The sequence below is a fragment of the Furipterus horrens genome, unplaced genomic scaffold (assembly GCF_987537825.1).
Source record: "Furipterus horrens unplaced genomic scaffold, mFurHor1.1.pri manual_scaffold_5, whole genome shotgun sequence".
NCBI lineage: Eukaryota > Metazoa > Chordata > Mammalia > Chiroptera > Furipteridae > Furipterus > Furipterus horrens.
The window spans coordinates 158,264,781-158,282,796 of record NW_028327175.1 but is presented as its reverse complement, the minus strand read 5'-3'; the positions used below and the strand labels follow the sequence as shown (position 1 = coordinate 158,282,796).

Here is an 18,016-nt window from a genome sequence, read left to right as displayed (position 1 = left end):
CTTCATGGAAATTTCTCTTTGGAGACATTTCAGTAGCCCTCTCAAAGACTGGACTGACTCATTATTCTCCTCTCATCCGCTCTAAAATCTTGTTCATTTTTTAATGTTTCCCCATCTCAATAAATGGAACCACCAATCCCTTAGTTGGCCAAGGAAAAAACCTTGCCTCCCTCCTTTCCACATCTGGTTGATACTGGTGATTTACCTTTCACATCTCTCTCTTCCCTCCATCCCCACAGCCACTACAGCAGGTCACCATCATTTCGTGCCTGGATCCTTACAGCACTTCTTTAATTGCTTCCCACTAGAGATAGTGATTTTTCTTTTAAATTATGGGAAAAATAAAATATTCAATATATATAAAGAATACCAAAATAAATGCTCATGTAATATACCACTCAGCATAAGACATTACCAATGCAGTTAAAGTCTGTTGCGTATTCATATCCTGATTCTATCCTCAGGGTAGATAATGCTATCTTAAATTTGATGATAATGTTTGCTATATGTATATACTATAGGTATGTATACAGTATATGTGTATGTACGGTTTTTCTATAAGGAAATTTTATGATTAAGACCTGTCTATAACTCCACATAGCACAAATGATAAAACAGAAACTTCTCTTCATTAAAAAATGTTTCCCTTCCTAGGAGCGGACAAGCCAGAGGAGAGACCCTGAGTTATGTCTACATTAAGCCTGTGTGATTGTTGGGGCATTGGGTGGGTGTGGGCATGCGTGTGTGTGAGTGCACAAGTGTTAAGGAGCTATGTGTTGCTCGTGTTCTGATTTTTGGGAGTTTGACTGCACTTGGGGTTGATCTATATAGTTACGTATTCATAATAATGATTTCACTCCTGTGATATTTTTATCAGAAGTATGAATAAATACATAAAGATTGATACAAAAAGTTTCCCTTATCTTAAAACTCTTTATTATTTTTTTCTAGAAATCATCGATCCCTTTGATTTGTATAAACATCATTTTTTAGTATAGGAAGTCATTTTTTTTGGTTAAATACTTAACTATTACTTTTGCTTATTTGATTTTCTCCCCTTTTTATTAAGGCATAACTTGTTTAAGGCAACATGAACAACTCATAAGTGTAAACCTGATAAATTTGTGTCTATGTCTAACCAGTTTAACCACTGCCCAGGTGAAAATTGGGAACATTTTCAGCACCCCAAGAAGTCCCTTTTCGTGTCCTGTTCAAAGTCAGCACCCTCCCCCTTTTTATGAATCTCTGTTATCATTGATTAGTTTTGCCTGGTTTTGAATGTCATATGTATGGAATCATACAATATGTGCTCTTTTTTTGTGCGGCGTTTTTTGGTTTACCTTGTGTCTGTGGTATTTACCCTTATTGCACAGCAGCTATAGTTCACTCTTTGTCATTGCTGGGCCTTTAGGTACATGTCATGTTGTGCCTCCATTTTCATTTTCTCACCACGCCTACAAGTCCATGTTTTAGCCACTTAGAAATACCTTGGTTCCATAAGGTGCTCTGTTTTCTATTCTTCAGACCTTAGTGCCTGCTGCTTCCTTTGTTTGGACCCCACCGGAGGCCTGTACACCTCCCTGCCCTGCTTTGATTGGCTAGGTCACGCTCCACTGTCAGGCCTCAGTTTAGCTCTCATGTGGGACTTGCAGAGCTCTCTATACGTCAGGCAGCAAACTGTATCAGACCATCTCCTTGTTGCCTGTTTGCTTATTAGTCACACTGGAAGCTCAGTGAGGCAGACCTCCTGCTTATCTTGTTCAGTACCTACCACAGAGACCATCTATGTCTTTTGTGCAAATAATTTCTTGAGTGAGTGAATGAATGAATACATGAACATTTATTTAGGAGACATTAATTACTTCTCTGAGCTGGAGTTAATATTAAAATAGATGTCCTAACATAAAAGTATAAACATTTGATAAACACTTAAAACCAACTTCCAGCCCCAGGTTATTCTTTAACTGGGTTTTTTCCCCATGAAAGGTGGCTTTGAGTTGTTTCTCTGTCCCTGAAAAACAGTTTCTATCTGGGATACATGATGAATCACTGTGCAATCATTGCCATTTCTAGTTGCCATAGTGATGAGAGTTTTCACATATGGGCTACCTTAAAGCATCTTATTCAGAGAAACACTGCACTGCATAAATATTGTTTAAAATGAAAAGATACACATACATCAATATCTTCCCTTGCCAATCTTGCAGTTATAGGTGATTCAACCTTTGAGTAGAAATTGTTTTCAAATCTGTTTAAGCATCCATTTACTCAATTTGGACGAATAAGACTTTATGAAAATCTAAGTGGTTCTTTACATATTTGAAGAAGGATTAGGATTCCTGATAAAAAATATTTTAAGATGTTAAAAAAGTTCACCCAGATGTTGAATTTTAGCTTGGCAGAAGTCCAGAATACATTGGAAAGATTTCGAAATGTATTTCATTCAAGTGAAAGGCTAACCTGTCGAGCAACTGTAGGCAGATGAAATTAAACTTATATACATACCTTTTTGGTCCACTAAATGTAGTCTCAACCATTGTCATTGAAATTACTGATTTGTTAGCATAATGGAGTATTAGATAGGAACACAGGCTTGTCTCTCAGGATTGCTCCTAGCTCCCACTTCCAAGCTAGCTGACCTTGGGCAACATCTCTGAGCCTCAGCATTCTCACAGGTAAATGGATAGACTAATAGTATTACTTCATGGGTCTGCCATGAAGATTATGTGAGGTGTCCTGCATGCTGGAAGAGCTCAGTGAATGTTGGCAATTATGATCCACTGGACTTCGTTTTCTTGTTTTTATGCAACGCTCCAAGATAAAAATTTAACAAAATGGGATAGTTTTCTTTTTTTGTAAGTAAGCATTAGAGCTTTTTTGCTTGCATTTAAAATTAATTCCAAATCTAAGGCTTTTATTAATCCCTTCTGTCCAGGCATGGGTAATGGAGGCAGGACTGGTTGTACTATCGAAATTATCTCACTCAACTCAAAAGATCCTGGCTGCTGTTCATGCCAGTCCCATGCATGCGTGTGACAGTAACTATTTTATGCCAATGCTTTAAAGCATCTCTTTGACCCTGAAAAAAGGGGTCTAACTTTTGTGAAATAGTGTGTTATTGATTTGCAGGCTTCAAAGACATACAGATATTTGAAGAAGGGCATCTCTTTGTCCCTTGCTGATATCTTTGAATGTTTCAATGTTTTCCTACTTCAAAAACTTTTTATTGCTTCTTTCCCTGAGAATAAAATAACATAGAGTAATAAATAATTTTGAAAGTGAAAGTCTGCTCTTATCTCTCTCTGTCAGAGAACTGCTACTAACAGTTGGTGTATTTTTCTTCAGACTTTTTCAAAGCATGTTCTGACATCATATTATTATTATTTCTCAAGTAATTGTAAGTGTCTGCTTTTAAAATGTGGCCATAATAGCCCTGGCTGGTGTGGCACAGTGGATTGAGTGCTTGCCTGCAAACCAAATAGTCACCGGTTTGATTCCCTTCTCCTCTCTCTAAAAATAAATAAATAAAATCCTTAAAAAGAAATTTAAAAAAAAGTGGCCATAATAATACAAATTCTATTATGAAATGAGCTCTCAAAGTAGACCTAGGAGTTAAGTCAGAATGTCTCTCAAATGTTCCAGCATCATTTGCTCGTATAAACTTACAAAATGAGATCTCTCTTCCCAGAACTGATAAATATTTATCTTATGTGACTCATTTGATTAGAAATATAAACCCAAACTCATTTTTATTAAATGCTGGGAAGAGAGGATGGAACAAGGAAAAGGCCACATGAAAGGAAAGATAAGGCCTCTTTTGCTTTTGCTTATCAATTGTTGAGGGATTGACATCAGAATCATTCCAAGCAGGCTTCCTTTGTTCTGGATACTCTAGAAAACAGGCCAATAATAATGTGCAAAGAGAAGGTGACTCATGGATAAATATGTAAATCTTAACAACCCCTACTCTAGTAGTAACTGGCATGTGCATCTGTGGTGATAATTTAATGAGCTTTTTATTTCTGTTGGAAAAAGTTACGTTTCATTTATACAGAGAGACATTTATATTATTATGGGCAACAGGAAGGATTGCTCACTGTAGCCAGCTGTTATGACAAGATGCTTTTACTTTTTTTCTTTGTTTTTCTGTAGCTTTCAGTAGCCCCATCTTTATGTTTTTCCCTTTGACTCGTTCATTGCTGCTACCTCCAGTGGTGATATTAAATATTTAATGGTCTGTTGGGTACTTCTGCTGTCCAGCCTTGAAGTGGGGTCCTGGAGGTGCTCTCTGTGGCAGGCTGCATCTCTGGTTGCTAAGGGAACACTTGAAGTGGTGTGTTTAGGGGACTGGAACCCAGGAAGATAAGCTCTTTACCAGCTGGGGTACAGAAATATTTCAGTATTTTCACAATTGGTATGGTGGTACAGTTAGTACTGACTACACTTTTGCCCTAATACCTGTTCTAGAGGATTTTGACTACTTGCCATGAGGTATTTTTAAGCACTATCAGTGTAATTTTAATTATTTTTGCAGTGATACTATTAAAATGTTCACAATTCACAAAATGTTATAAGGATATCTGTGGTTTCTTAGGTTGCTTAGAGCTCAGGGAACAGCACTATGGAATTATTTTTATGTTCACATTCAAAAGAGAAGGCATTCACGCCTTCATTCACTGAACACATATTTTTTGAGCACCTGCTATACTGTTCCTGAGCAAGGGAAGCAGTAGAGAACAAAAGAGTAAGTGTCTGTCCTCATGGAGTACGTATTTTGGTAAGTCACAAATAAATAACTACATAGTGTCAGGGGGTAAGTACTATAAAGAAAAGTAAAACAAACAAACAAACAACAAACTCTGGCTGGTATGGTGTGGCTCAGTTGGTTGGAGCATTGTCTGGTAAACTGAAAAGTCGTGGGTTTGATTCTTGGTCAGGGCACATGCCTAAGTTGTGGGTTCAGTTCCCGAGTCCTTGGTCAGGGTGCGTGCGAGAGGCAACGGATTGATGTTTCTCCCTCACACAGATGGTTTTCTCCCTCTCTCTCTTTCTTCCTTTTCCTCTCTCTAAAATCAATAAGCATGTCCTTGAGTGAGTGTAAAAACAATTAGAAAAAAGAAAAGTAAATAGGGCAAGGGAGATAACGGAATGGGGTGTATGGGATGAGCAGCCATTTTATACAGCATGGTCAACGAAGACCCCATTGACAAGACGGCATCTGAGCCAGTATCTGAAGGAAGTAACATGTGAGTGCCTGGTAAAAGTGTTCTTGGAGGAAAGGACAGAGGACAGCAAGTGCCAAGGCCCTGCCTGAGGCTGAAAGACTGTCAGGCAACAGCAGGAAAGCTACGATGGCTGTAGCAAAGGGAGATGGGAAAAGCAGAAGGAAATGAGGTCGGAGAAGGAAGGGGGGAGTAGAGGGCAGGCAGAGCATGTCAGGCTTACTAGCCATAGTAAGGATTTTTGGCTTTATTCTAAGAGAAACAGGAAGTTATTAGAAGCCATGTTGAACAGAGGAGTGATATTATGTGACTTATTTTTTAAAAGATTACTCTAACTGCTGTGTAGATAATAGATTGAAGAAAAGGCAGGGAGATCAATTGAGAAGCTACTATACTAATCCAGCCAGGGCAGATCATGGTGACAAGAGGTCAGATCTTGGGTATATTTTATTTTATTTATTTATTTTTATTTTTTATTTTCTATTTTTTTAGAGAGAGGGGAAGGGAGGGAGAAACAGAGGGAGAGAAACATCGGTGTGAGAAACATCAATCAGTTGCCTCTCACATGTGCCCTGCAACCTAGGCATATTCTTTGACCGGGAATCGAACCCATGACCTTTCCCTTTGTGGGATGGTATATTTTAAAGGTAGAGCCAACAAAGTTTGCTAATGCATTAGAAGTGATATGTGAGAGAAAGAGAAGAGTCAAGGATGACTATCTGCACTGAAAACTAATGAAATATTTCCTGACTCTCCATAAAGAACCAGTCTTGCCTCTATATTTCTATTTATCACATTGTATTGAAATGACTTGTTTATATATCTGCTTTCTTAACTAGACTCTGAGCCTCTCAAGGGCACAACTTGGATCTTATCGATGAATGATGAAGTTTTATTATCCCTGGATGTGGGGGAGAAAGTGAGGATTAGAGGGTAATATGCGTTGCAGGAAAGGCAGGAAGGCAGCAAGGCAGGAAGGCAGGAAGGCAGGAAGGCAGGAAGGCAGGAAGGCAGGAAGGCAGGAAGGCAGTCAAGTGCAAAGCAGCATCTGGGGAGCCTGGCAGGATTGGGTTTGAATTGTGGCTCCATTATCTGAAGCTTTGGGACTTCGGGCAAGTTACATTAACCTCCTTCAACCTTAGATTCCATATAAAGGAAATAATAGTAATAATTATATTCACCTTATAAGATTGTTGGGAAAAGAAAAAAGAAAAAGAAAAGAAACCCTGTACTTATTAGCAATTACTCCTCATTCTCCCCTGCCAAGCTTCTGGCAGCCACAAATCTATTTATTGTCTCTATAGATTTGTTTTTTCTGAATATTTCATATAAGTGAAATCATATAATATGTGGCCTTTTGTAGCTGGCTTATTTCACTCAGCATAATGTTTTTAAGACTTATTACATTTTGTTTATTCATTTATTTGCTGATGAACATTTGTAAATTTTGAGTTGTTTTCACTTTTTGGCTAGTATGAATAATGCTGTTATGAACATCAATATACAAGGTTTTTTGTGGACATATTGTTTCAGTTTTACTGAGTTGATATAGTTGTCCCTTGGTATACATGGGGGATTATTCCAGAGCCCTTGTGGATACCAAAAGTCCACTATGTAAAATGGTAGTATTTGAATAGCCTAATTATATTATGATTATAATACCTAATACAATGTAAATGCTTTGTACATAGATGTTTTACTATATTATTTAGGGAATAAGGACAAGGAAAAAAGTGTGTACAGATGTAACCACTGTAGGCTTAACTACATAGCACATGTTAGCAACAATGCAACATTTTTTTCGAAAAAATGTTTAAGCAAGTAGTTTTTTAAAAAAGATTTTATTAATTTTTAGAGAGAGGGGAAGGGAGGGAGAAAGAGAGGGAGAGAAACATTGATTGGTTGCCTCTCGCTTACCCCCAACTGGGAACCTGGCCCTCAACCCAGGCATGTGCCCTGACCTGGAATCAACTGGCTTTGGTTTGCAGGACAGCGTGCAACCCTCTGAGCCACACCAGTCAGAGCTTTTCTGAATATTTTTGAGTCATGGTGAGTTAAATCCATGGATGCTGAACCTGAGATACAAAGGGTTGGCTATATTTACAGTTGAAGTTCTTGGGCCATATGGTAACTCTACATTTAACATTATAAGGAACAGCTAAATGGTTTTTCAAAGTAGCTACATTGTTTTACAGTTTTCTCTAATGTATGAGGCTTCCAGTTTCTCCACATCTTCATTAACACTTGTATTTGTCTTTTTATTTTAGCCTTTTAAGTGGGTTTGAACTGGTATCTCACTGTGGTTTTGATTTGTATTTCCCCAATGACTAATGATGTTAAACATCTTTTTATGTGCTAATTGACCATTTATACAGTATATCCTCTTTGGAGAAATGTCTATTCAAATCACTTGCCAATTTTAAAATTAGGTTAATGGTCTTCTCATTGAGTTGTAAGAGTTCTTTACAAATATTAGATATAAATCCCTCATCAGATTTATGATTTGTAAATATTTCCTCCCCTTTCATAGATTATCTTTTTACTTTATTAAAGTGTTCTTTGAAGTGGAAATTTTTAGTTCTGATGAAGTAGTTTTGTATTTTTTCTTTTATTGCTTGTGCTTGCACTTAGAGGGTCATATTTAAGGAGCCATTGCCTAATAATCCAAGGTCACAAAGATTTACTTCAATATTTGTTTCTCAGAGTTGTATAGTTTTAGCTTTTGCATTTAGATCTATGATCCATTTTGAGTCAATATTTGCATATGGTGTGAGGTAGGGATCCAACTTTATTCTTTTGTATGTGGATATCAGTTGTTCCAGCATCATTTGTTGAAAAGACTATTTTTTCCCCAATTGATTTGTCTTGGTACTCTTGTAGAAATCCAGTTGACTGTAAATGAAGGGTTAATTTCTGGACTCTTAATATTTCACCACACTTAAAAAAAATTACTGGAGCTTTGTAGAAAGTTTTAAATTGGGAAGTGTGAGTTCTTCCAACTTTGTTTTTAATTGTTCAAGATTGTTTTGATTATTCTGGATCCCTTGCTTTTGCATATGGATTTTAGGATCAGCTTGTTAATTTCTGCAAAAAATGGCAGCCAGTGTATTGATAGAAATTGTGTTGAATCTGTAGATCAGTTTGGGGTGTATTACCATCTTTGCAATATTAGGTCTTCTGATCCATGCACATGGATATCTTTCTACTTATTTAGCAAGTTAATTTCTTTCAACAGTGTTTTGTAGTTTTCTGTGTATAAGTCTTGTACTTTTGCTAGCATTTTTCTAAGTATTTTATCCTTTTTGTTGCTACCATGAATGGACTTGTTTTCTTAATTCATTTTCAGATTGCTTATTGCTAATGTATGGAAATAATTGATTTTTGCATATTGATTTTATATTCTGCTCTATAGAAAAATTTTTTAAATTTATTTTTTCATCATCTGAGGACATGCTTATTGATTTTAGAGAGAGGAAAAGGGAGGAAGAGAGAGGAAGAGAAACATAATGTGAGAAAGAAACACCGATTGTTTGCCTCTCATATGTGCCCTGACCAGAGACCTCCAACTGGGGACTAACCCCACAACCTAGGCACGTACTCTGACTGGAAATCAAACCTGCAATCTTTTGGTTTATGGGATGACCCTCCAACCAACTGAGTCACACTGCCAGGCTCTACAGAAAGTTTTAGCTTCACTGAGGAGCAGAAGTGACATTGGAAGTGTTTTCAACAGGGCCATGAAAGGTTTCCATTGTATGCCATGTGGTCAAATAGACCAGTGACAAAGCTACCAATTATTAACCATATACCATGTTATTTCTTGTGCTTAAAACCTCTCAATAGCTTCCCATTGCTCTTACAACAAAAAACAGACCAGAATCCTCAGCATGACCTCTAATGTCCTGAATACTGGGTCCTTGTCTACTCTGCAGCCCTATCCCTCATTGTTCATCTACTGGCCTCGTGTCTTCCAGCCACATTGGCATTCTCTCCTTCCTCTAAATTAAGATGCCTGAGGTATTTTTAATTATAATGTTCCTCTAGCCTGGTTACTACCTTCCCTGAAAACTACTACTAGAAATGGTAGTTTTCTTCCTAGTAAAGAGAATTATAATTTTTCCAATGTTTGTAAATGTCTATCCCACTAAACAGATCATGTCTATTTTTCTCACCTGTGCCATCAGCACCTGGCACAGAAACTGGCACATTACTGGAGTTCAGTAAAGGGAGTGGATAAACAGTGGGCCAGCCACTTTACATACATAATCTCACTTGTCCTTATGATTCACTTTACAAATGAGGAAACTAAGTTTGAGGAGATGAAATGGCCCAAGGTCACACAGCTGGTAAGTAGCAGAGACATATTCCAGTGAGATCAGTATGATTGTTTGGGAGTGTAAAATAATACCTCCAAGAGAGAAGTATTCATCTTTTGATTTGTTTTCCAGTGGAGACTTTTCAGAAACTGCAGAAGGCGAAGGAGATTTTGACTAATGAAGGGAGTCGAGCCCGCTATGACCACTGGCGAAGAAGCCAGATAGCGATGCCATTCCAGCAGTGGGAAGCTTTGAGTGACTCGGTGAAAACGGTAGGTTTCTCCCTGGGATGAAGTGAATCTATGAAGCTCAGGCTGCCTATGGATTAGATTTACACAGTAGCTTAAAGAATCAATAGGAACTAGGAGGGAGAAGGCCAAGAAGGTGGTAGAATCTGGATAGAACTCAATCAGTGTCCACAAAATCCAGTGAAGAGAAATTCAGTGGATCAGTTCCAGAAGAGACTATGACTGTGTTTGTGAGTCTCTTTGGATGTTTGATTTGTCATATACACTCCCCATTATCATTTATTGTTTTATACATTCTGATACCTATGCTTCTCAAGTTGCTTGTATAATACTGCTGAATTTTGAACAACTGTAAATTGATGCCTACATCTTTTTAGTTCATATTAGCCTGTTCTCTTCTTGAGACTTATAAGCTCCATAAAAAAACAGGGTCTGATTAATCAAGAAAGCTATAAATTATTTATAAATTATTTTGTTATAAATTCTGATGAAAGAATTATTGGATGGATGCAGAGAGGCTTTAAACTATTGTGTTACTTTTTTTCATGCCAATAAAAAAACCTAAATATTGAAGTAATCGCTATGTTTACTGTGTTATATGTTTTATTTTGTTTTTGCATTGACCTTGTATATTACAGAGATAATGTAATTTTAAAAGTTTCTATATTCTTAAGCATAACTTACTATCTAGCTTTTTTTCTACAGGGATACTTTTCTATGACATGAGACTTAGAATACAGAAGTTACGTTATAGGCAAGTCTTCAGGGACTTTTGTTAGAATTAGGCTACAAAATAATTCACTTGTTTTAAATTACAGCCTGTCAGTATTACATTTAAATTGCCTTCTTAATAGTTTTGTTTTAAGAAGACTTCAGCAAATTGCTTTTCCATTGATAAAAGATCTATAATAGTAAAGAAAGGTCTTTGAAATAATGGGGAAAAACAATGCAAAACTCTCAAAGTATATTGTTAAAGCCACTCTACATAAAATGTAACCTGTTTTCTTCATCTCATTTTGGAATGAGTGTATATTCATATGATTTCTTTAAGTGGGTTAATTATTTATTATTTATTTTTTTATTACCATTTAAGTGGGTTAATTATTTATGAAGAATTAACCATGTTATTATTAAATATACAGGGTAGGGTAAAAGTAGGTTTACAGTTGTTCATATGGAAAATAGTACAATAAATAATATATCACGATACAAGAATAACTTTTGTGTTTTGTGTACTCACAATTGTAAACCTACTTTGCCCCTCCTTATATGCCCTGAATAACTAGAACAAATATTTTAAAAATAGTGACTTAACTTCACATACTCAAAAGTAAGATTTTTTTCCTTTTATATTGTGTATTCTCATAATCCATTGTTAGCACTGACTAAATAAACATCATCTTACCACCTTTGCATAACCATATTTCCATTTTGCTGTGTGTGACACACTATAATTGCAACTGAATTAGTGACCCTTGCTATTCTAATGCTTTTAAAAAAAGATTTTATTTATTTATCCTTATAGAGAGAGGGGAGGATGGAGAAAAAGAGAGGGAAAAACATCGATGTGTGAGAGAAACATTGATCGGTTGCTTGATTTGTTGCCTCTAGCACATGCCCTGACTGAGGACTGGCCCACAATGCAGGCATGTGCTCTGACTGGGAATAGACCTTTCACTCTGTGGGCTGACGTTCAATCAACTGAGTTACACCTATCAGGGCCTAATGCCTTTTGATTTATAGTTCTTTTTTTTTTTTTTATGATCCACTGAACTCTGTTACTTACTTTTAACCACTAATATGAAGTTAACTTGGATTAAGAAAAAAGACACCTCTTCTCTAAATTCCTGCTCTAATTTATATTGCTGACATCTTTCCATTAAATGCTAATTTCTTGTCTCCAAACACACCATTTTGGCTTTGAATTTAGCTTAACTATGAACTATTTGAGGTCTTACAATAATTACATTTTAGATCTTACTGACTACATCATTTGTTTTGTCAGTGAAATTTAAATAGTATCCAGGGCTAGCATTTGGTTTTGGATTTATTCTTATTATAGTCCAAAAATGATGAGACACATATCTTTCTGCTTTATATCAGCAGCGATATTTTTTCTAGAACAGTATTCTTTGTTTGGGCCAAACCATTTTGCTTTCCACTTGCTGTTGTTTCTCTTCCCCAGTGGACTTTAAATACCGTAAGCCAACTTTCATGCATTTTCTACTTCATTTGTTATACGTTCTGTCAATTTCTTTTCATTCCTATCTGTTCTCATCCTCACAGTGACCACTGCATGTGAAAGCCTCACCTCTCTCTGTAGCATTTTAATCGTTGCTCTGCATTTATTCATTTCATTTGTTCATCCTTTCACATTCAATGCTCCATAAAAATTAAGGACTTCTTGAAGTGTTGAATATGGTCGGGGATGCTGAGATAATTCCAGCAAGCAGGATGAATGGCTAGTACGCACGGAGGACTGTAGCTCGCTCAAACCATCAGCCCTGAGCAGTGCAAGCACCTTCCTTTTATTGGATTTTGCAGATATTCTAATCAACAGGGAGGGTCCAGGAATGAGCTCACAGGCACATCCCGGGAATGATTACAATGTACTTGAAACTTACAACAGAGGAAGCTCAAAAGGTCAACTGAAGAGAACACTTCCTGACAAGTCTATATAGCATCTATAGACAGAAAAACAGAAATCCAATCACTTATTCTTTTAGGGCTAAGGAACGGATGCACTGTTCAGAAAGCAATCAAGGTTAAACACCATTTGTACTTAGTTTTGTTTGATTTCCTTATCAACATCAGGGAAGATGGAGTACTCAGCAAGATTCTTTTTAAGTCACAGGATGTCTTTAAGATCCTGAGGCCTGAGCAGTCAGAGACTGTCGGCACCAGCGAATCCAGCTCGCTGCTCGGATCATTAAACACCTGGACCGAGAGGCATGTAAACATACGTCAAATCAGAAGTCTTGATTTCCAGCATCAACTTCTGGCTAAGATGGAGGCTTAGTCGGATACGCTGTGTTTCCCTCCACAACTAAGAAGGAATACAACTACCTCAGAACTATAGACAACCAGAAGTTCCAGACAATCGAGCTGCATGGAAGTCCAACAAACAAAGATATAAAGAAGAAATACTCAGCCAGACATGTAGGAGGGGTGGAGACCAGGCAGAGAGGACACAGTGTGGTGGTGGCAGCAGCAGGCTGGCAGAAAGTGCAGTAATACATTTTAAAAAGTGGGGAGGTACACCTGGGGAGTGGTCCCAACACCAGACCAGACTATACAGCTCACGGTTCCAGCACTAGGGAAAATAAAGCCTCATTGCTTCTGACTGTGCAAACCAGTGGGGGTTGGGGTGGAGGAAGGAACTGCAAGTCTCTCAGTAGAGTCCATTTGTTTAAAGGGCCTCAAGAATCCTAGAATGTTCGCAGACCCACCCACTCTGGGAATGACTGCCAGGGCAATGGCTAGAGAGGTGCCAGGCCCATACAGAAGTGGGAGAAGTGCCTGGAAAAGGGGCAAGTACTGAGCAAGTGACATTGTTCCCTCTCAGATCCCTCCCTCACAGCACCACAACGTGTGAAATGGGTTGTGCATACAGATGAATACCTAAGGCTCTGCCCCTTACAACATAACAGGTGCAACAGCTCTACCCAAGACACAGAGGCAAACAAATACAGAAGCCTGTCAAGATGAGGAGACAGAGAAGTATGGCCCAAATGAGGGAAGGGATCAAGGTTCCAGGGGGAGAACTAAGCGAGGAGGAGATAGCCAACCTAACAGACATGCTTAAGTCTGTTATCTGGTGATAAAGATGCTCACAGGCTTGACAGACATGCTTAAGTATGGAAAATGCATAAGGGAAGAAGTGAAGGCTATGCTAAATAAAACAAAGGAAAATCAACACAAGACCAATGGTGAAGGGAAGAAAACCAGGGTTCAAATCAATGATTTGGGACATAAGGAAGAAAAAAAAAGTCAACCAGTACAGATTGAGGAAATAAGAATTGAACAAAATGAGGAGAGGCTTAGGAATCTCTGGGACAACTTTAAATGTGCCAACATCCAAATCATAAAGGTGCCAGAAGGAGAAGAGGAAGAGCAAGAAATCAAAAGCTTATGTGAAAAAATAATGAAGGAAAACTTCCCAAATTTGGCAAAGGAAATAGACATACAAGTCCAGGAAGCACGGAGAGCCCCAAACAAGCTAGACCCAAAGAGGACCACACCAAGATACATCATAACTAAATGCCAAAGATTCAAGATAAAGAGAGAATCTTAAAAGCAGCAAGAGAAAAGTGGAGAGTTACCTACAAAGGGGTGCCTCTAAGGCTATCAGCTGATTTCTCAAAAGAAATTTTGCAGGCAAGAAGGGACTGGCAAGAAGTATTCAATGTGATGAAAAGCAAGGACCTACAACTAAGATTACTCTATCCAGCAAAACTCTCATTTAGAATGGAAGGGCAGATAAAGTGCTTCCCAGACAAGGTAAAGCTGAAGGAGTTCATCATCTTCAAGCTATTATTATATGAAATGTTAAAGGGACTTATTTAAGAAAAAGACGATCAATACTATGAACATTAAAATGACATCAAACTCACAACTATTAACAACTGAATCTAAAGAATAAAAACAAAATCCAATGAAGCAAACCAGAATAGGAACAGAATCATAGGTGTGGGGATCATTTGGAGGGTTGTCAGCTGGGAGGTGGAAGGGGGAGAAATGGAGAAATGGTGCAGGGATTAAGAAGCATAGTTGATTGGTACAAAATAGACAGGAGGAAGTTAAGAATAATATAGGAAAAGGTGACGCCAAAGAACTCCTATTCCTGATCCATGGACATGAACTAAGTGGGGTCGGATTGCTGGAGGGAAGTGGGTTCTGGAAGGAGGGGAACAAGGGGAAAAAAAGTGGGACTACTGTAACAACATAATTAATAAAGTATATTAAAAAAATTAATAATTGTCTCCCTAGTATTGTTCATCACCTAATAGGTTGTGGTCTATCCTTTTGTGGATAAACATCACCACTAGGGTGTTTGGGTTAGGTATATATATTACACTTGCCATTCTGACAATAAAATGGCTATAACAGGGTAGGTGACATTTATCTAAAACATATAAGCACGTTCTCTTGCCCTTCACATTTATAGTGTTAAATCTCATAAAATCCTAACCTTTCACATCAAAAACCCTGTGTTTCTGTTTGTTATTTGAGCAATGTAATCCCTCTTGAAGGAAAAGCATTGGTAGGGAGCAACATTGGTCCCAGTACCTTCAAGGCAGGACAAATCACAATGTGTATTTGCAGCGTCACACACAACTTCATTATCGCAGGAATCTCCATTGGGAGAATTCCTCAGATTACACATTTCTAGTTTCCAAGCATGATGAAACTGTAACTGTTTTTTTTTTTCTTCCCCACGCCAAGTTCCTGTTACTTCATTAGTTATTTCTTTTTTTTTCTTTTTAGAAGTTTCTACTAATAGTTTAATTTGTAAAAATATTTTAAGAATTCATTGAGGTCAATGAATGTGTTGCAAATTTAAATTTAGATATGTGATGTTGGTTAAAAAATGGGGTAATGAGGTGAGGGTTTCTGTAACCAGGGCCTTTGGGATCTTGGAATAACTTGAAAACAGATGCCTTTCTAACTCAAAGAATCTTAGGGAAATTCATCATTGTCAGGCTGAATAGTTTTACCCCAAGGGATTCAGGATATGAATGGGTCTCCCTCTAGGTCCAAAATATAAGGCAGAATGCCTTTAGGATGGCTGTGGGAAAGTGGTAGCAGCAAAGCCACAGTCCAAATAAAGCTCTGAGAAAAATTCTCCTAAGCTGTAAAACTGTCCCATGCCATTTAAATTGCTCTATATTTTATAAAGAGTTAAATAGAAACACATTTTTGATGAACTGATTGTTTGACAAATTGATTGTTTATGGAAGGCTTTGTTGGACTGCCAGTCACTTTCATGTGTACCTGTTTCTCTGCTGCTCCTGGCTGGACAAAGTGTCCTTGGGATGAGTCCAGCTGGCTGCAGACTACCAGGGAAGCTTCCTATTATGCTTGTAGAGCCATGGGTCCCCTGGCCAGATGGCATGCAGTTCAATACCTTCTGGGCTTATTCAGAGGCAGTTTGTCCTAATTGGATGTTATCCAAAAGCAGGCCAGAAATCACCCAGGCGAGTTAAAAAAATGTGCTCATGGAGATCCAGGATAAAAATAACCCATCAATTTTGAGTGGTTATTTAGCTGACCCATGACTCATCTAAGTCCACCGATTTTCCCCCCCTATTTGTCTCAATGTTTACTGGCATATAGGCACCACGTTTTTATATTCCATTGTTGACCAGGGTACAGAATTTAAGAAAATGGCTTCCTAGATTAAAAAAAGACCAAACCACCCATTGAAGAAAGCTGATAAACAAGTTAATTGAGTAGGCAGAACAACAACACAGGACAGGAGCCTTTGCACCCAGGCTTGGTGTCTGTTTAGTGTTAGTCCACTCCATGCATGCAGTGATTTGCTGTCTGGTGCAGCTCATAATTTTACTCTCCAGACTCTCCCCACACTAGCATTCCTCTTTTCTCTATCAACTGCTATCATTTGATGTTTTTATTGGTGCTCATTCTATTGAATTGAGTGACTGCACAATACTTTAATTGATGTTAACTATTGTGCCCAACTAATACCCTAGTGGAGCTGAGAAGTAAGTTCTGTGAACACAGAAATGAGTGATCTAATTGTGTCCCAGCAAACCAGGCTGCTTAGCATTGCTCTCATGCCAGTCCTTGGATTGAAGGCCTGACATAAGCATGAGAGGTACCTGTATGGGTTTGATATAGTTTGGATTTTCCGCTTGGGTATTTCATTAATTGGGATCAGCAGAGATGGGGGCTGATAATAAAATACATAAAGGGAATGGATGAGTAAGACTACTATCTAAATAGCTTTTCACTAAGGGCCTTGAAAGCATTTACTGTAGGGGAGTCATTAGTCCTCAGCACCCATCTAGGGCATAATGTAGGCACTTCTATTCCAAAAGAGAAGTACTGAGGCCCAGAGTCAGTACATCGTGCACAGGCCATCTGTGCCACTTACAGCTCACATTTTCAGCTCTCTGGGCCCTGAATTCTTGATTTTCTTACTGTTTCTCATTAACCTTCCCAATATTCTTTCCGCTCCATGGAGGAAGCCACTGCCAGCCTCTACTATTCTGTGCATGTGCAAAAAACTCAAGAAGCCAAACAAATACAGCTACAATAGACCCTAACCAACCAAAAGCAGGTTATTTTTTACACTAGCTGAGGCTATTAACCCTTTTTAAAATTAACATTTTTATTTTGAAATAAAACTTACAGAAAAATGCACAACACCTACATTTACAATTTAGCAAAGGGTTGTGAAGTGTATACTTTGTAACCAGCTCTTTGCTAAAACCCAGAAGCTTCTCAATTGTATGGGGTGGGGGAAGGAAAGTAGATTTATAGTTGTTTGTATGGAAAATAGTACAACAATTAATAAATAATAATACAAAAATAAACTATTTTGTGGAGTCATAACTGTTAACCTACTTTTGCCCATCCCTGTATGTCCTGGACTCCGACCAGCGGTATCGGCGGTGTTGTGGATACGACAAACAAAATCACATGGACTGCACTAATCGGGTAGAGAAAAGGGACAGAACGGTCACTCTCTAAATCACTGAGAGCATCACGGGCTTTTAATCCCTTTCTGGGCAGATCACATCAAACAAAGTTCCAAATCTCTTTGCTAAGGTTGTTTTAGATGGTTGTTGCTTACAGATAATAAAGAAAAGAATGTTGTGCATGCAAGGAAACAATAAAGATGGCCACATCCTGTCTTTAAAATAGTTCAGAATAGACCTTGAGAAGTTACCTTAAAGTTATACATTAAACATCTGTTTTTCAGCTCAGGGTGAGGAAGTTTTTTTTAGCAAAAGCAAGCTTTTAAGCAGTATAGATACAATGCAGGCTTGATTCCCTGGGGTAATCTGATTTGCAGGCTTGGCTCCTGTGTGCTGCCTTGTGCCTGTTGGTTTTCAGAACCAGGGCTGAGCTACATTCACCATTGCCATGAGGACCGGTCCCCTATCCCTGTATATTTTGGCAATTGTTAGTGCATTTAAGTTTTAAAATCTAATTTTTTTCTAATTATACATATTGCCGGGAAAAATTTCTGACCTGGTCTGAA

The 18,016-nt window shown here is 38.0% G+C and overlaps 1 protein-coding gene across 1 annotated transcript in view; it reads left to right on the top strand.

Moving 5' to 3' along the window:
- DNAJC12 (DnaJ heat shock protein family (Hsp40) member C12) overlaps positions 1-18,016 on the top strand; it is a 39,251-nt gene that overhangs the window by 10,980 nt on the left and 10,255 nt on the right. The window contains exon 4 of the mRNA XM_090278090.1: positions 9,671-9,810. Coding sequence (XP_090134216.1) covers positions 9,671-9,810 — 140 coding nt within the window. The remainder of the gene's footprint in view (positions 1-9,670; positions 9,811-18,016) is intronic.